The 18,292-nt window shown below is 36.1% G+C and overlaps 1 protein-coding gene across 1 annotated transcript in view; it reads right to left on the reverse strand.

The window, feature by feature from the left end:
• Window positions 1-17,084, reverse strand: part of TRPA1 (transient receptor potential cation channel subfamily A member 1) — a 60,471-nt gene extending 43,387 nt beyond the window's left edge. The window contains exon 1 of the mRNA XM_061995539.1: window positions 17,000-17,084. Within this exon, the coding sequence (XP_061851523.1) occupies window positions 17,000-17,059 (60 nt within the window). The 5' untranslated portion in view covers window positions 17,060-17,084. The remainder of the gene's footprint in view (window positions 1-16,999) is intronic.
• Window positions 17,085-18,292: the final 1,208 nt, after the last annotated feature.

Consider the following 18,292-nt stretch of genomic DNA (forward strand, 5'->3'; position numbering starts at 1 on the left):
GCTTTTAATGGGAAATCTAAACATCATCGAAGAGGAATACTGTCTACTTATGAAGATTCACTTTACTAATAAATGTTTCAAAAATCAGAATTGCCATATAAAAAGTAGCAGACTGTGATCAATACCTAATGCAACATGGGGCAGCATAAGAGTTGTATGTACTTTCTTTTTGAAATATAAATAATACTTTATTTTCTGCACTTTGTTTGCAAAGTGCCACAAAATTGCTCAGTTCACTTGAACTAATTCTCAAAGACTCTTTGGCCCCATCTGCATTAGACTGGAAGTCAGACCACACGGTTCTCTAATGCTGGAAGTTACGTGGCCTGCATTTTGATGTAGAACAATGTTTCCTTGCACTAGCACGCATCAATCAAATTGTCTTACCACATATACAAAATGCATAATTGTGCAATCTGGAGAAAGTCGTTCGTATACTCTGAGTAGTATCACAGATTTAAGTTCTGTGCGATTTCATCTTGGTTTAGAATTTATGAGCCTTACTGGTTTTCAAGCAAGGGTTTCAATTTGTGGTTCAGAAGCCAATTTTCAAGCTTTTCTAACTTTGATCACCTGGATGTTGGACAGCGCCAACATATTTAGAATAAAATACCTATTCTAATTTAGGTGGAATTTAGTCTAAATTTACTTTTAGACAAAGAAATTTATGTAAAATCTCCTAAATTTACATTTGGCAAGGATGGAGTTCTGATTCTGCAGTTCATCTTTCACCTATCTACTGAAACACACCAGGGATCGTAACTCAGCTGTGCTATCTCTGTTTGTGACCAGGATAGTTTAGTGACTCAAGGAGGCAGATGAAGAATAGACATCTAACCACTCAAGAATCAAGCAAATTAGACATTTTTCCCTATACAAGCTGTCATCATTACATAATTCTATTTATCTGTCTTTTTGGATATGGAGTCTCAGTAAATAAAAAGTAGGTACATACAGCACCTACACGATCTCTGTCTCAGTAAACATAAAACAATTGCACACCCAAAGATTGTCTAAACCCTAGTTGAAGCTTTACAGAACTACATGGTTATCTTTTAAAGAGAAGAAAACTGAGAAAGGATGCTCTTCATAGACTTTGTGGGCTTACTGGTGTAGTTGTGGTTATTTTCTAGGACTGCCATACAGTGCTTGGACTGTGAAATATCTTCATAGATTCTCATTGTAGCAGGTAACCAAATAATACAGTGAACTGATCCATGAAGATGGACATGGTTGGAATTTTGTGGATACTGAATGATGGTTCTCAGAAAACCTGATTTCCTCAAAATCAAAAGTTTAAATCACTATGACATTTTCTGTGAGGAAACTTCAAAATTAATCATTTTTTAAAAAGTGATTTCTTCAGTCTAAGTCCAGTCATTTGATAACCCAACTGGTCATGCAGTGTCTTTCATCAGGTGAACAAATTCTACCTTAAAGCCAGCTGTGTTTCTTTCTCATACTGCTCCTGCTAAAAGCCTTCTCCAATACCTTATGGCTTTCATAGTTAGGAACGTTTCTGTAGTTTTCAAACTGCATTTATTAATGATCTAGGGATGACCATTTTCTCTTGGTCAATATTGTCTTCTGTTTTAAGCTATTCCTCACAATGGTATCTATCCTTCTTACTTACTTTGACGAGGACAATGGGAGCTCTTGGTAGCCTTAATTTTGTCAGACTTAGCAAACCAAGCTATTCTTTCATCTTTGTCCCCAAAATCCTAACAGCCTCTTGGGAGCCATTCCTGTTTGCTTGGGTTGTTTCCATATAGCAATTTGTGGGATTTTTCTACTGTAAGTACTAATACTGGCAGTAACATAAGTAACAGCACTGTCAAGAATTCCAGGTGTACGTTGGGACTGAACTTCAGAACATTTAGTGGGACTAATAAAAATGTAACCCTTTCTATTGCCCTGAGAGTAAAGTCATGCTTTTGACTACTTAAACATAGACCAAATGTGTCCTGTGTCCCAAAGATATTTTTCTCCTCTTTTCCTGATGATTAGATTAGATTTTTTTTTTTTTTTTTACTCTCATATCCCTCTGAGGATAGGGATTTATAAATCAAGTGTGAGGGATGAGAACCACTGAGATGCATACCTCAAGGATATTGAGGTCTCCAATTCCTAGACACTTCACTTAAGGAAAAAGTAAGGAAGAGACAGTATAACATGATGAATGAAGACTATGTCAGTCAGAGTAGTATCTAGGCTGCATACAGTGTGGAAATCAACTTTGCAGCATCTTTTATAGACCTTGTCACATAAGGATTGAAAATATTCCTTAAAATTTAAAAGTCATTAAGTACCAAATTAAAAATAGGGCCTGATCTAATGAATGGTAATTAGATGCTTAACTACCAAAAGGATTTGAACCTGAATCATTTATCTGTTTTAATGATTAATTTTGTAAGACTGACACTGAAGGATTAGGAAGACTGCCTGCAAAAAGTTTATTGTTCCATTGCAGGAGTGATACAAGTCAGAATTTGGGTAGGAGCTGGCAGCACTCCGCTTTTCATGTGGCAACTGATGATAAAGTATACAGAGAAAAGCAGAAAAAGACAGTGGACTCCATTGCATCAGAAAAAAAGATTACATGGTGTTACAGAATCAAAAGCAGCAGAGAAAGCAAAAAGAATGGATTTTAATATGAAGAAAAAGATAAATGCAAAGACTTAGTAAAAATACCTTCCATGGAATGGAGAAAGTATGAAGGACTAGTAGTGGTAAAGTCAAAATAAAGATTTTAGATACTACATCTAAAGTCCAGAGTTGAGATTAATTAAAAAAAATAGTAGTACTGAGAGGAAGAGAGAACGGAGAGTAGCTGAGAAACTAGTGAAATAGTATTCAAATGTTTCTTAAAGTTTTTTAATTAGATTAATTATGAATCGATGAGGAGAAATAAATGCATTGTTCTTACTTAATGTCAAAACACACCAGGTACTTGGCACTGTAAAAGATGAAACCTTTTGGCAGGCCCACTGTCAGAAGATTTTAATCAGAAATATTGTCCAAATACATCCAGTTGAATATACCCTGGATAATTTGTTTATTTTTCTTCAATATTTTCTTTACCTAATGACTCAATTTCTGTTCTCTGCAATAGAGATACTGGACTAGATTTCAAAGGACGAAGCAAGATTAATGTTGCTAAAATAATGTATAGTATGTATCTAAAGATAAAACCTTCATTAACTTCAAGACTAGTGGTTGTGCTGTGCTATGTTCTCAATGAACGTATAGCTTTCATGACAAGACAGACTTTTTTCTTCATATATCTTTGCATTTTCACTTCTTTTAATTGAATGCTATTGTCATGTTGTGAACAATGCACTAAACTTTCGCTTCTGGGATAGATATTTATTTTTAGTTAGTGAAAATTCTGATAGCTGTGGATACAACTAAATTAATTGGGATGACAGCGTGAGGTATATTATCCAGTGTATTTAAAGCACTAATAGGTAATTTAAAGAATTTTTACATTTAAACAGAACTACTTCACAAAGCATTGTGAATCACCTCATCAATTCTTGCCAAACTAGAAAATCTCTTTCAAACAAATTCAAAGTCCTTCTTTTCTTCTCAACTGTGATTTCTGGCATATATTAGAAGAAGAAGATCAAAATTGTTCCAGTAATATGCTAGCTAGTCTTTCAGTTACTGGTTCAGCACCAAGAATATTAGCATACTTTGTAATTGCCCTGGGAAAGAGGGATGACATACTTTCCTAGCACAGGATTCTCAAATACTGGGTATGTGAAAGTAACATCTGCTGTATTTTTGCAGTTCCACCAACCCAGAAAGGTACAATGGGGTACTGTCAATGGAAAACATCTACCTTTGATTTAAAAACTTAGAGATTATAGTAAAAAAGACTCATTCCTCCATTTTGTAATTATCTTAGTACTTGATAAATAGCTGGGGTTTTTCCAATACTCCTATGTTCAGTGCTAAAGAAGTATGAAGTAATAGGAATTTCTTTTTCTTTTGAGTCTAATCACGTTGTATGTATATTGCATTGAGTCTCAGACAGATTCCACGTTGATACTCAGGAATTAAAAATAGCAATCAATATATCTTATCTGATTTTCTTTACAAATGATCTCAATTTGATGTAAGAACATACAAAACACTTATATGTCAAAAGATATTTATGCATTAACCCAAGTGAAATGTGATGTGAAAAGAGAATTTCAGAAAAGCTTCAGTTATACTTTATCTTGACAAAGAAGGAGATGCTGATTCTAATAGATATGTTATTTCATATATATATATATGTGTATATATATATATATATTTAACAGCTATTACATTATATATATTATAAGGCAAGAAGGAGAGGGAGGCAGACACTGGGAAAAAAAAGGAGAATTCATTACTGCTTTTGTACTGTCTCTTTGGAAATAAACAAATTGATTTGTATATACACAAAATTTTTTATAAATAGCCCAACTGGACTGACCTTTTGTGGTATTTTAACATCCATGACACTAGTCAATATACTATATTTACTATTAGGATGTTTCAAAGTTCCTCACAACAGTAAATACTCCATTAAAATGTGGTTCATAACTCTCTTAGGCCCTCTGAAATCATTTATCCTTTCACAACATTTGTCAGGTTTGCTTTGCCCACTGTGTTAAACTTCCAAATGAGTGTTTGGAGTGGCCATAGTGACTGCATTACTTACATGGAGCAACAAGTAAGATGACAACCATATGCCAATCAATTAGGTTGCACGGGAAGTCACAAGATAGCAGTTGCTTACATCTGGTAACAGGCAATATCACATCCTTTAATATGACTCATTCTGTTTATTTCGAGTCATAGCCATTTGAAAAATAATTGTTTCCCTAAAAGTATTGCTAAAACTACACCAAGGTAATACAGCTGAAAATATCTCTCCATGAAAAATGACAGTAATACTGAAAGCCACTGACAAATAGGAATGTGTTAAAAAGATTTGTAACTTGTTTGTGTCTAGAAGAGTTTCGGATATACAAACAGAAAGTCTGAAAATGCTGCAAGCCTTTCAACTGGCTCATAGTAACTGAGACATAAGATGATGGAAAAATGAGCTGTATGACTTCTCCATCAGAGCCAGGTCATGGCTTGCTTCTGTCAGAAGCTGTCTAAGAGACTTGAAATACTGTCTGCAGCTGCCATCTCTATGTACCCCAGCCTGGACTGGATGAGAATCTCTGTGGTTTAAATATTTACACTAGGTCCGTTTTCTGTGTTTATAATGTTAGTAGGAAATGTTATTGCCAGGATTGTGTTAGGACTCTAAATATTGGTTCGGCTACTAATAGCGTTCTTGCAAACACAGTAAACTGTGCCTTTGTTTGCTTCCTATTCAGTCTAAATTAAAAAAATATATTATTGGAAACAAGACAAGAAGTAGATCACAGCTGATGAAATGTTCAGTATATATACACAGTTTTTGTCTGCACTTCTTTAATGACGGAAGAGAAAGTCTGACGTGCAATTGCACAAAGCCATCAGTCTGCTTATGCCACTTACATTGAACTGATCTAAACCAATTATCAACTTTACGGCAATAAAACTGATGAACTTGAGTTCAATGGAATGTTTTATTAGTTAATGAGAGCAGCATAGTCATTATAGATGATGTTTATGAGTTCAACAAACTGAAAGAAAGGGGGAAATATGGAAAGGTAATTAGAAAGTAATAGAAGTAATAGAAGAAAATAACCTCAATTATGTAGTCTAGTTTCAAAAGTGAAACTTTGGTGGTTGTGAAATAACCCCTTAGAAAGAACAATATAACATGATAGTCTCCTTACAGAATTTCTTAAAGATAGGTCCAGGCAGCCCACCTACCAAATGAATCTAATAAATTCTCTCAGTACCCCTCATCCGAGCAAATGGGCTCAGTTTTTCCATTTTCAATCCATTCCAAAACTCCTAATTTTATACAATATGATGTCAATGTATGCTTTCTGTGGCTGTTAGTCATTCAGAAGAGAACAAAGAGATATCTGAATTGGGGGCTGAAATTCTCAGCAGACAATGAGAACTATATTCAATATAGTTGGTTAACATAGAGTGTATTGATTTACATGTGTTGACCAAAGATTAAAATGGCTCAAGATTTAGCATTCAAAGCAAAATAGTTATACATTTGCATTAAAAAAAATTATATTTAGCTATACATTTGTACTTTAAAAAATGGGGCCCTGATGTGTGGTATGTTATATAGCTCTATATACCTTACAGTCCTCAGCTTTAAACTGTATGATGAGATCTAAGAAAATAAAAAAGGCTATTATTAAAGTTCTCCAGAAAGGCGGGAGAAGGGAAATACACAATCCAGATGGAAGAGCTTTTAATTTTGTAAGAAAAAAGCAGCAGAAAACTGGAACTGAAAAACTGCTGTGACTTGATAGCCCAACAACTGATCAAAGCCTGTGGCTACAAAAACTGTTGGATTGAGAAATTTCACGACCAATTGTGTTGCTGTATGTTAGGGAAGATGGTGACATGCTACGTTAGGAAAAAAAATCAAGATAAAATGAGATAATTATATACTGAGTTGTGCATTGATTGGGTCAGACTACTGGTGAGTAGATGCTTAAGCATAGGAAGGACCTCAGACTGGACAGTGCAGGTACAATATATGTTTTGTTTTAGACAATATTCAATTCTAGTGTAACCAGATTTAACAAGCAATTGCGCTTTGTTCAAAGGTAGCATCCAGATGTTACAATCACAACATTTTGGCCCTGTGGGACAATACAGACCTACCAATCCCACTTCTGCCTTACAGTCCAGGTCACAGTAGGATGCAACAGGTGACAGGAACAAAGGGACAATACAGTTAACCTATCTTCCAAGAGGATCTGTTCCATGATCTTACCAGACACTAAGTTAGAGCTGATTAGTGACTAGTTCCCAGGATCCTCCTTTCTACTGTTTTTTAAAATGAGCATGTTGTTTCCCGTTTCCCAGTAGCTAGGGACTTTGCCTGACTGTATAACTTTCTGAGTATGATTGAATGTGGCTTGTGGACTTGAATGAGCTATATCGAGTCCCTCATGACTCTGGGATTTCATGTTCATTAGGGGGTCTCAAATCTGATCTCCTTCACTGGGACAGACCTCATTGCCCTGGTCTCTGTCTTGAGGTTCAAGGACTTAAAAGATGTAGGAGGAGAGATTAATAGTGAGAACTGAGGCAAAAAATAGTTGAGTTCCTCGGCCTTCTCCATGTTGATTGTCAACAGTTCTGTCTTATCACTGAAGCTTTACTTTCTAGCCAGCGTACCTATAGAAGCCTTTATTATTCTTCATATCCCTTGCCAAATTCAGCTCATGACTCACAAATGGCATAAAGTTTGAAACCCAAATCCATGAAGACACTTTTCATCTAAAATCACACTAGCTTCAAAGTGAAGTCACTGGAGTCAGGAGTGGACTTAGGTTGCTAATATTTGGTAGAGCTAGGTCTTTGTCTCATACATTATTCAGTTGACATAATAAAGAATAAACCACAGAACTTTAGCTATTAACTTTTTAAATGACTTTTATGTCTTGTCTGGAAAAACATTTGAAGATTCAGCATTAGTAGTTTCAAAACACACTCTTACTGCCTTTTATTCTAGGTTTTTCATTCTGCATTTCAGAGTAATTGAGAATTTAGCTTTATGTTACAATGTTTTTCCCAGTAGGTGGTCTAAGTAATTTTAGCAATTTAAATGCTGATTCTGAGGTATTGATGTGGGCAAATGCAACATTCATTATACTTTCTGCAATAACTTGAAAGTAGCTCTGGCCATTAAATCTTGTTTTATTGAAACTTTGAATACAACCTAGGACACCATAGCTTGTCATCGTGTGCATGTTATATGATTTAGAAGGGAATGTCCTCTTCCAGCACCATCAAGCCTGGCATTATCAAGACTGAGCTCATGCAGACTTTGTATGGAAAAATACCACATGTGATTTGCAATTAGGATGAACAGATATTTCTGCAAGCTGCTGAAGTGTTTAGATAGTGGTCTCGAACAACTGATTGTTAGTGTAACTGAAAATGTTTTAGCTGCGGTGATTGTGAATTCGTGAAGCTCCCCACTATCACCAACTGTCCACTTATCCACCATCATAAAACTGTCTGGTCTCCTATGCTTTGAGTAGAAAATATTTACATGCATTTCTCATGGAGTCACATGACAAATATGTAAATTATTTAAGTTATGGATTTTTTTATCTCCATACATTCTGGAAAAGTGGCATGGTTTTTGTTCTTTTTTTTCCCCTCGATTTGACTTTCTAATGTAAAACAAAAAAAACACCGAATCTATTCAATAATGATTTGGTGCTCAACATTATGATGCAGGTTCAACAAAGTACAAAACTAAACACAAAGTTAGGTAATTTGCAGAACTGGGGTAAAAAATAAATTAAAATTAATGGAAAATGTAGTGGGGACAGCAAAATACTCAATACACAGCACTAGCAATCTGTAAGTACATCATAATATTGTGAAAACAAAACAGTGTGCCATTGGTATGGGCTCTTTCCAGTGCTGTTAGAATTTCTGGATTGGTCTGGTTATAATTGCACATGGATCCTTTTTTTGGGGCAGAACCTCTGATGATGCTGACATGCAATCATTTACCATTATAAGGTGTGATGTACCCAGCTAATAGATAAACTTTCTGGTTTGGATACATTCTACAGTGTCTAACATAGGCCAGATTATTTCCTATATTTTGTTATCTGTTATCTCTGCAAAACTATTGGTAGCAGAAAAGTCCTATCATGAAGGTAAGCAACTGGTTGTGAATTTTGTAGGTATGAGGAGCTCTAAACCATCACACTCTGACCTTCATTTCCACCGTGGGAACGGCATTATGTTATTCGAGTTACGAACACTTGAAAAGCCTGCAGATGACTTATAGTCACTGGTTTTCTAAGAACTGACCTCCAAAGAAAAGCCTCAGTCCTGCACAATTGCTTGTTCTTTGATCATAACAATTAATGTTTTCAAAAGTCAGTACTCACAGAAAGAAAATGTATTGAAAAATCCAAAAGCAATAAGGGTAAGGTAGAACACTTTAGCCTTACAGTTTTTATTCATCAAGTAAAATACACCTCAAACACTTCAATTCCTTGAATCTCCATCATATCAGCATTGAAATCTAGGCAAAAATCAATCTGAGCATAGAGAGTGCTCCCCTTTCAAAATGGAAAACATCCTGTTTCAATCTTTAAAAAATATGTATTATGATTATCATAAAAGTTTTCTGGATTCCTGATCAATAAAATAATAAATGGAGAGGCAAAGCTGAGAAAAATGCTTTATATTATAAGAATGGTTTGAAATACGCAATTGAATTTTGTTCACAAGAATAGTTACTACTGTTTTTCTCCATATGGAAATGGAAAAAGAATCTCCTTAAATATTTCTCAAACTGGAAAAATATGTCTGAGGTAGCTGAATTCATCATTGTATTGTACATGAGACAGAAAAGAACTTAGGAAATGTCACTGTTTCCAAAGCAAAGAAACCAGAAGTTATCAAATGAAAACAGAAAATGATGCCTATTAAAACCGTGAGTGGAAGCAGGACACAGGTTCACCCCAGAAATTACAGCAGTGAAGAGCTACTATGCCTGATGGGGAGTTGTATCGATGCTTTACTGATCTCTAATTTAAAGTAATCTTCAAAAACTGATTAATTAAAATATCATAGTGAATTAGGAAGCTGTTATTCTCCCTATAGACTTTACTGATTGCCTGTCAGAGGGCTAACAACTTGCATCAGGCTGTGGAAGGAAGGAAACAGAGTGTTTCACCTCTGTATTAGTTCCCTTGTTCCAGTCCTCAGACAACCAAGCTATTCTTTTGTTAACTCCATTTGCTTTTTTTTAACATATCTGTAAAAACAAACAAGAGCAAACACCTGTTGTTTGAGAATTAGCATCTAAAGGAGAAAAACACCTCACTGGTCTCACATCTGGCTGCATATTTTCTCTCTCCTCATGTTTATACTTTGAAATATCTGATTAAATACAGGAAGACTATAATATTCACATCAGTACCAGGTGTGATGCATTAATAGCATATAAAAATAGGAATGAGAATATAAGAATAGGAAAGAATGAGAACAAGAAAGACACTAAGTGTTCCTCTGCTTATTTTACTATATGTTGTTTTGACATATGTTGTTTTTATTTTCAGGATACTGACCAACTGCTTTGTACACATTGAAGTGGAAGCAAGACAGAGCATACATTGGTAGAGGCAGGAATACAGTGAAAATATGCCACTCCTTAATCTAGCTTTCTATTTAGTTGTTAAATCTCCTCCCACATTTTCGTCTCCATATGATTACCATATGAACATTATCTTTTTATAAACCTATGTATGCATTCCAGCAGAGCAGAAGCCCTATCCATCTTAAGTGCAAAGATAGTGAAGTCCAAGTATAGAATAACATTCCCATCCAAATGGAACATCCATACAAGACCTGTCAAACCTTTAGACTGCTGTCAATGGAAACAGAAAAGCAGAAATACAGCCGTAGTTCATGTATTGTAGTACCTGAGGAATCAAGCTGCTATGGCAGAGTAAATCTCAGTTCATAGTATCCATACTTTCCTTTTCCCCCTCCTGTCTATTGTAGGGATGCTGACTGAGCACTTTCAAACTGAGGACATGAGGGAGCAGAAAACAGAATGGCAAGCAAAACTGCATAAAACACTAGTAAGGAGAAAAGTTATAAGAGGAGCAACCTACATAAAATCTGTTTCTCTGATTCACAGGTAATGTGAGCAGCTCCTGCTCCACCCACACAGATGTAGCCAGAGGCAAGTCATCATGTCCTTCTGAACCTGCCTGAGTAGGATGTACTGGCCCAGTTAAGAAAGCCTACAAGAAGACCAGTATACTAGTGTGGATCTGGGTCCATGTCTCAGTAGCTGTTCCTCACTGTGCAAACCAGCCCTAAGATGGTGAAATTACAGCTTTCTTCTTCCCTGTTAGAGAATCTTTCTCAGAAATGCAGATTAAACCTCAAGCCTTTTATGTGTGCATATCTTCTCTTTCCTGCATAAGCTCTACAAAACTGCAGTATAGTTTTATTGACTGTCTGATTTAATAAAATGTGCTGAGCAAAAAAATATATTGTGAATTGCCAATTTAGTCTACAGTAGCATTTAGATAAAACCAGATATTACTGCCAACTTAAAGCACTTTGACATCTGAAATGTTTTAGATTTTATAACACTTGCCTTTTTAAACATACTTTACTTTCTAAATGCTTAAGCAGAATGGCTTTCTGCAGCTTGATGTTGATGAATTACCCACAGCAGGGTTTGATGACAGCAACGTTTGCAATGCTCTCAGTGCACAATAGTAAGAAGATGCCAAAACTGAAGACCAGTAGATGAAGTAAAGATGCTCAGGGCCTTTTCTACATTTTCTACTAGAAAGACTTCCTCTGCTTCCTTAGCGACTGGGAAGAGTTGTTATTTCTTACCAACTTTCAGTTTCTTTTGACCTCAGCGACTGCACTATGACATTCTTTCATATATTTTTCTTTTTTTTCTTTTAGATTTAAAAAGTACTTTAAACTTTGAGTTCTTTTGGTCTGAAGAGTGTCAGCTTTTCAGGATAAATTATCTCCTGTCACTTGGTTAGGATGCAGTAGGACCTTTATAAAAGTTCACTAAAAGTATCTTAGGCTATCTGAAAGAACAGCCTGCTTGATTCATACATCCCTATTAATACTTCTAATATATACTGAATAATATGAGTGGAAAATTGTTCTACAGAGTAAAATTCAAAAAGGGTAGTATCTACATCCTGGTACATTCTTACTGGAGTTACAAAGCAAATTTTCCGTATATGTGAGGGGTAAGTCCTGTTGCCAGCATTTCTTCTGACAGAGAGGAAGCAAGGCTGTTGTGAACATTTGCTAATTGTTTAAGTATCAATTGAAATTGGATTATTTCCAGCAGATCCTGTAGCCTACAAGTTGAGTTCCTCCTAGAGAATTGAAGGAACTCTCCCAGATCCACTCAAGGAGAAGAATACTACAGGTTTAGGACTCTCATATTCTGCGTAAAAGCCCTGAAAATCGAGTCATGGCAAAAAAGGACACAGTCACTGCAGCTTCCAATAACTTGTGGAGGCCTGGAATTTTTAAAGATGCTCTAAGTACCAGATTGAGCCTACAAAGCAAAAGCTAAGTGGACAAAACTTATCACAGAATCACAGAATCGTTTCAGTTGGAACAGACCTTTTGATCATCAAGTCCATCCTTCGTCCCAGCCCTATCAACCACTAAACTATTTCCTTAAATGCAACATGCAACCATCTCTTAAAGACCTCCAGAAACAGTGGCTCCACCACCTCCCTGGGCAGCCCATTCTAATGCCTGACAACAATTTCAGCAATGAAATTCCTCCTCATATCCAGCCTGAACCTCCCCTGGCACAACTTGAGGCCATTTCCTCTTGTTCTATTGCCTGTTACTAGGGAGAACAGATGGACCACCTCCTCACTACAACTTCCTTTCAGGTAGTTGTAGAGAGTGATAAAGTCTCTTCTGAGCCTTCTTTTCTCGAGGCTAAACAGCCCCAGATCCCTCAGCCATTCCTCATATGAGATGTGCTCCAAATCCTTTACTAGCTTAGTAACCTGCCTCTGGATCCTCTCCCGCAATTAAAGAATCTTCCCCAACATCTGCGCTCTTTTTCTACTATTGTAATTTTTAACTGTAGGTCCCAGAATCCAGAATTAGACAGTAGGTAAATTAGACAGTAGGTAAATTTTGGGCTGTGATACTGAAACTAACTTTTAGAATTTAGTGGATTGACACACATTGAACTTAAAACTTCAGAGTGAAACTGAATACAGAGGAAACAAATGTATCATGCTGCTGTCTCTTTCAAAATATCGTCAAAATGCTTCAGCTCCATGGCCAGAAGAGTTTGCATTCTCTTCTGGAAGGGTTTTAACAAAGAGTCCAGAGAATACTTACATCCTAAGCGCCCTTTGGTCTAGCAGGTTGACACACTCATGAAATGTGAAACATGGCTTTGTATGTCTTCTGGACTGAAAGAACTAAATGCAAGCGTCTCTCTTCCTGCATGGGTGAGCTAATAAAGAAGCTACTATATTGTATAATACACACAGTACAAGCTACAGAGATATTGTTTCAAGTGAAATGGGATGTGACAGCAACATTTTCTAAGCAACCCAAGGTAGAAAGCATCAACAACAGCTCAAACTCACCTGGACTGAGTCAGCCAGATAGGCAGACAGGTGTTTAAATCTTCTAAGAAAGATTGTGTAAGAGACAAGGCTGAGCACTCAGAAAATGACAACAGGACAGCTATTTTGGACAGGTATATGAGCAGAAATCCTGCCAGGCACCTGCCTCTGAGACAGGCATTCTGAGTATCTTTCTCTTGGACACAGGATGCACCCTTTGGTTTGTCGAACCTCTTCCATTTTGCCAACAGACAAGATTTTATGGATTATGCAGTACCTTTCTTTCTAAACATATTTCCTTGCCTACTCAAAAAGGAACCATTTCCAAATAGTTTATAGTTGTCATGAAAATCAGGAAGACACTTCTAATTGTGGCTGAAATGGTCAATCTAAACTATAAAAGAAAACCTCAGTTCTCCAAGGCAATACAGAGATTAGTTGCTTTTAGCTTACAAGTTTGAAAGGTCTTTCTTAAAGCTTTTACTGTTGCTGAACTCTTTATAAAGCAGAATACTTGCTGTCCTACAGAACTTTGCTTCAATTCTAAAATGTTTTAAAATTAAATATATTGAAAATGTCTCTAGCCTACTACTCAACAAAAAGAAACATTGGCTGCTTAGAATCGACAACATCCTCATAACTAAACAAAATGAATTTAAAGGACAGTTATGAGCAGAATGAGTGTTTTTTTCCTCCACTGCATAAGAAGTCACTGGTGTCGAACCTCTGAGTACAGAAGATAAAAATTAAAAACTTTATAGGTTTAATCCTTGCTTTGCTCAATGACAAAATATACCTATTCTGCAAAGAATCAAGATCCTGTATTTAATTTTCTATTTCAATTTATTACTGAATAGCATTTTGTGTCAACTATCGGTGTAACAAAAAGGATGTGGCATAAAAAGTGACAGTTTTAATACAGAAGTCTGAAGAGATGTTGTCTTTTAGTACACTAGGATTTCTATGCAGTTGGTTTCCTCTCAGTTCTCATGGTGTGATTCAGCAGTTAGTTGAGTGGCAGGTTCAGCCAAATATCTGCCTAATGATTCTTCTTTCATACCAGCTTTGTAGCTTTAAATATTCTATCAGTATACTCTCTCATCCATGAGCCAATATAATTTTTCTCTGTCTTTTGCATTACGTCCTACACTAAGCTCCCTCTCATTCATAACCATTTTCTGCCTATCTGTTTGGATCATTGAGCATACACACTCTCTAGATAGTAACAGCATACTATTTTAAAATATCCATAGAAAATATATAGAGAGTAAACTCACAAATAATTTGGAGTCAATTTAGACATTTATCTGCTCAAAAGCCAAAGGAATTCAGAAATGCACTTTCTCCATTTCCTCCTCTAGTGCCTTTGGAGTGCTCTGAGATATCTCCACATTCATTTACTATTTTGCCTTCATGTTAAATTTGCTGCTAACTCAATTCCTTTTCCTATCTGTTTGTAAACACATCTGTCCAGCAGAAAGAGGAAATGACCATCAGTCCGTTTCATGTATTTCTAACAAATGTTTAGGAAAATGTGACGTACGTTCACTATTGATCTAGCCTGGACTTGGATGAAATTCCTTTTGGCAGTGAGGAGTATCCTGTGTTTTTGCTTAAGAGCTTTAAGGATTTAAGGACAAAATAATGACAGTCCTGACTGCCAGATAGGAGGCATTCACTTTCCCATTACTTTTCTATTACAAGAATTTATATATTATTGAAAAGGTAGGCTAGCTAGCATAGCTCAGATCTGGCATCAGAAACGTTAAGCAGCATGAACTCCTGACATTTTCCAGCATTCTAGTAGAAAAAAAAGTGCCTTTTTACACATTTTTCCTCTGTTCCTTAATACAAAAATTGAAGAATGAGAATTGCAGGGTAAAGTTGTTTTCTATTCTAATAAATTGAGAGAACTGTAAAAACAAAACTCAGCATAAATTTCTACTGTTATTATTTAACAACTTTTACTGATATATTAAAAGTATTATACAGCCCAAATCTAAAAATTATGCACATGTTGGATATACATGACATGTGCCTGTACCATACTCATGTTCAAATTGTGTTCTTTTGAATACCAATCAGAATACTACACTAAGAAACGTGATGTATTTGCCAGAGAGAAACTACTGCAAAGAAATATCTTTGTTTGTTTGATGGTCTTTTCCTATTACTCTGTTGCTCTTCTCTGCTACAACAAACAATGCTGAGAAAGGGAAACAGCAATAAGCTTTTGAAACAGTTATAGGACAATGCTCATAGGCCTTAGATTTGATTACTTTTAAAAAGATATTTTTCAAAGATGTAAACTCATCAATATACTCATGTACCCTACAAAGATTACAAATAAATTAGATTTCCTAAATACCAATTTATACAGGTTTAATTACTTTCAAGTCTCTTTGTAAAAAGCCTCTACTGTATAAAGCAGTGTATTAACTTCCAAATCCATTTTAGCCCTTTGTGAGCGAGCTGAGAGAGTGAGATTTAAATATGCTATGTGTGCCCAGCAAGACAAAGACAAAACTATACAGATCCATGAAATAGAGCCAGATTATTTTTTTTATCTGGATTATTTTAAGTAAACTAAGAAGAAGGGATGTGCAATTAATTTGCCTTCACACAAAGCCTTTAATTATGCCCATTAAGATTTGCATTCACCACATTCAAATGAATTTTGGATGCCAGTTTTCAGCACACTGAGCAGTTGGATCACTCCTCTGCACTGAAGGCACATTTTTAGTTAGATAAAAATGTATATCAAGCTTACTCTTTCACAAGGCCTGGAGAAGTGGTCTGGGAAAGACAGATCAATATTTAGGAAGGCTGTCAGAGATGCATGGTTTTTGCTGCACCTTCTTGCAGTAACATAGATCAGGGTACTCATGAACTAGAGCTCAAATAAGAATTCTCCTTCTTCGCATATGCCTTAAGCATCACTGCCTTTTTCTTATCTGCCTTTAGCTTTCCTCCTTTTGCAACCTCAAATACTCCTATTACAAGCCACCTTATCTACCATTAGTACTCTGAATGATTTTATCCCAAGGCTGTGGCAGAGCTCATGTTTTCTAAAAACTACTTTAACCAGTTTTAGTTATAAGTAAAATTAAATTTATAACAGCTGTGAACATCGTCCACAATAATTTTGCTTCTATCTGTAGAACAGTAATTTTACAATTTCCCTGTGAATGCACAACATTGTAACAAATCCAAAGGAGAAAATATTTGCTGAATTCTCTCCTTGTGAGTAGAGTTTGATTCCTGGAATTGCCAGTAGCTCAAAATGGCTGGCCACAGTTTACATGAAATATCCTGTTTCAGTAATCAGCAGACAATGACCAAGAAATTATTCTCACTCTGCCTTTAAACAAGGCAACTTTTAATTTGGAGTATACAGGCTTTACTAAAAGGCCAGAACTACTAAAAGATCATGAAAGTTGTATAATACTGCTTGGTAGTTTGTATATATCTCTGCAGATGTATCATTCTTGTAATGGTTTTTGTTACAATATATTATTTATTCCCCTCCAATCTCAGTTAACCATCAAAAAAGAGAGAAAATATTGCAAATGATATATTAAAACAGACATGTACTTGCACTTCTCTTTACTAGTGAAGTAGCACAGTCTAACTTGAATAAATATTGTGAGAGCTGCTTTTCCTTCAAAGCAGCGAGAGTTTTGTCAGATGTCTCCATAGTTTTTTAACATCTAGTTTGGTATCAGAAACCTCCCACCCTCCCAACCAACCTGAGGGCTGCTACAGAGGAGTCCGTCCGATCCCGGTGATGAGGAAAGTGCCAGGAGCATGGATGCAGCCACCAGTGCTGGCAGAGAGTGAGAGACGGGAGCTGAGAAGGCTGGAGGGATACTGTGGGAGGGACATCATGTCCACATAGAGGTGACTAGATGCTTTCAGCTCTAACCTCAGGCATATCTTGGGACTGAAAGAGAAAGAGGGAGATGTGACAAGTAGAGACAGAGAATGCTGATATTTTCTGCCAAAGGAATTGTTTAAAATCATTACTTTACTATCTATATATATATATATATATATATATATATATATATGTTTAAATCAAGTTTAGAAACCCCACAGTGTGGGGTGACCCTGAGCCCCTAAGGAAGCCCATGGGGCTGAATAGCACACATCAGCTCAAGTCTTCACCACCAATACTGTTTTCATAGCAAGGTTGCCCAGAGCCTGCAGCTGAACAGCTTCCAAGAAAGCTCTCACTAAACTACATTTTCTTGAAATGTTTCCCCGTCAATGAACTGATGTTTCCTGACAACTCTTGTTTCACTTAAATTTTTTTGCTTATTTCCATACTGACAGTATTTGCTTACAGTAGATCTATGCGATTTGGATATTGAGCTTTTTACCTATCACATCATGGGTAAGTGAATGAGTCACAGGGAAAAGAAAGCCATGCCTTATGCAGATCTTCTATTATATGTTTGGAAAAATCTTCATTTTTTTCTTCAACGTGCCACATTCATCTTCCTAAGGTGCAAAAGCACTTAAGGTTTTAGTATTGCATTGAACTGCATTGACAGATTACCAAGAGATAGGATTCCATCCAAGCAAACATTCCTGGCTTTAAATGACAGATGTAGGAGCATAGCTCAGACACAATGAGTTTCTCAATACTACCTACAGACAGCTCAAAAACCTCCGGTTTTGGTCTCAGTAAAGTGAATTGTTAAATTGCAGGTCTTCCTGTCAAACACAGATAACCCACAAAGAACCGGAAACTGATTTGTCCCATATTTGGTTCAACTTCAATGGAACATAAAATAATGGAAATAAAAGCTGGTTACTTTAATTTCATATAAAATATTTTGTGCTATAGAAAAAATCTGACCCACTACTAGGTGGACTATATCAAAATAAACAGAGGCTTGAACTCATCCTATTAGACCTTAGGCTTTATTTGAGATATATTTATTGGAAGTTTAGTAATCCTACATGCTGTCATGGAGGATGAGGAGAAATTCAGCCCACGTCAGATTTGAATGATGATTTGAAAAGATTTGAAAGGT

This window comes from Colius striatus, chromosome 4, assembly GCF_028858725.1.
Source record: "Colius striatus isolate bColStr4 chromosome 4, bColStr4.1.hap1, whole genome shotgun sequence".
NCBI lineage: Eukaryota > Metazoa > Chordata > Aves > Coliiformes > Coliidae > Colius > Colius striatus.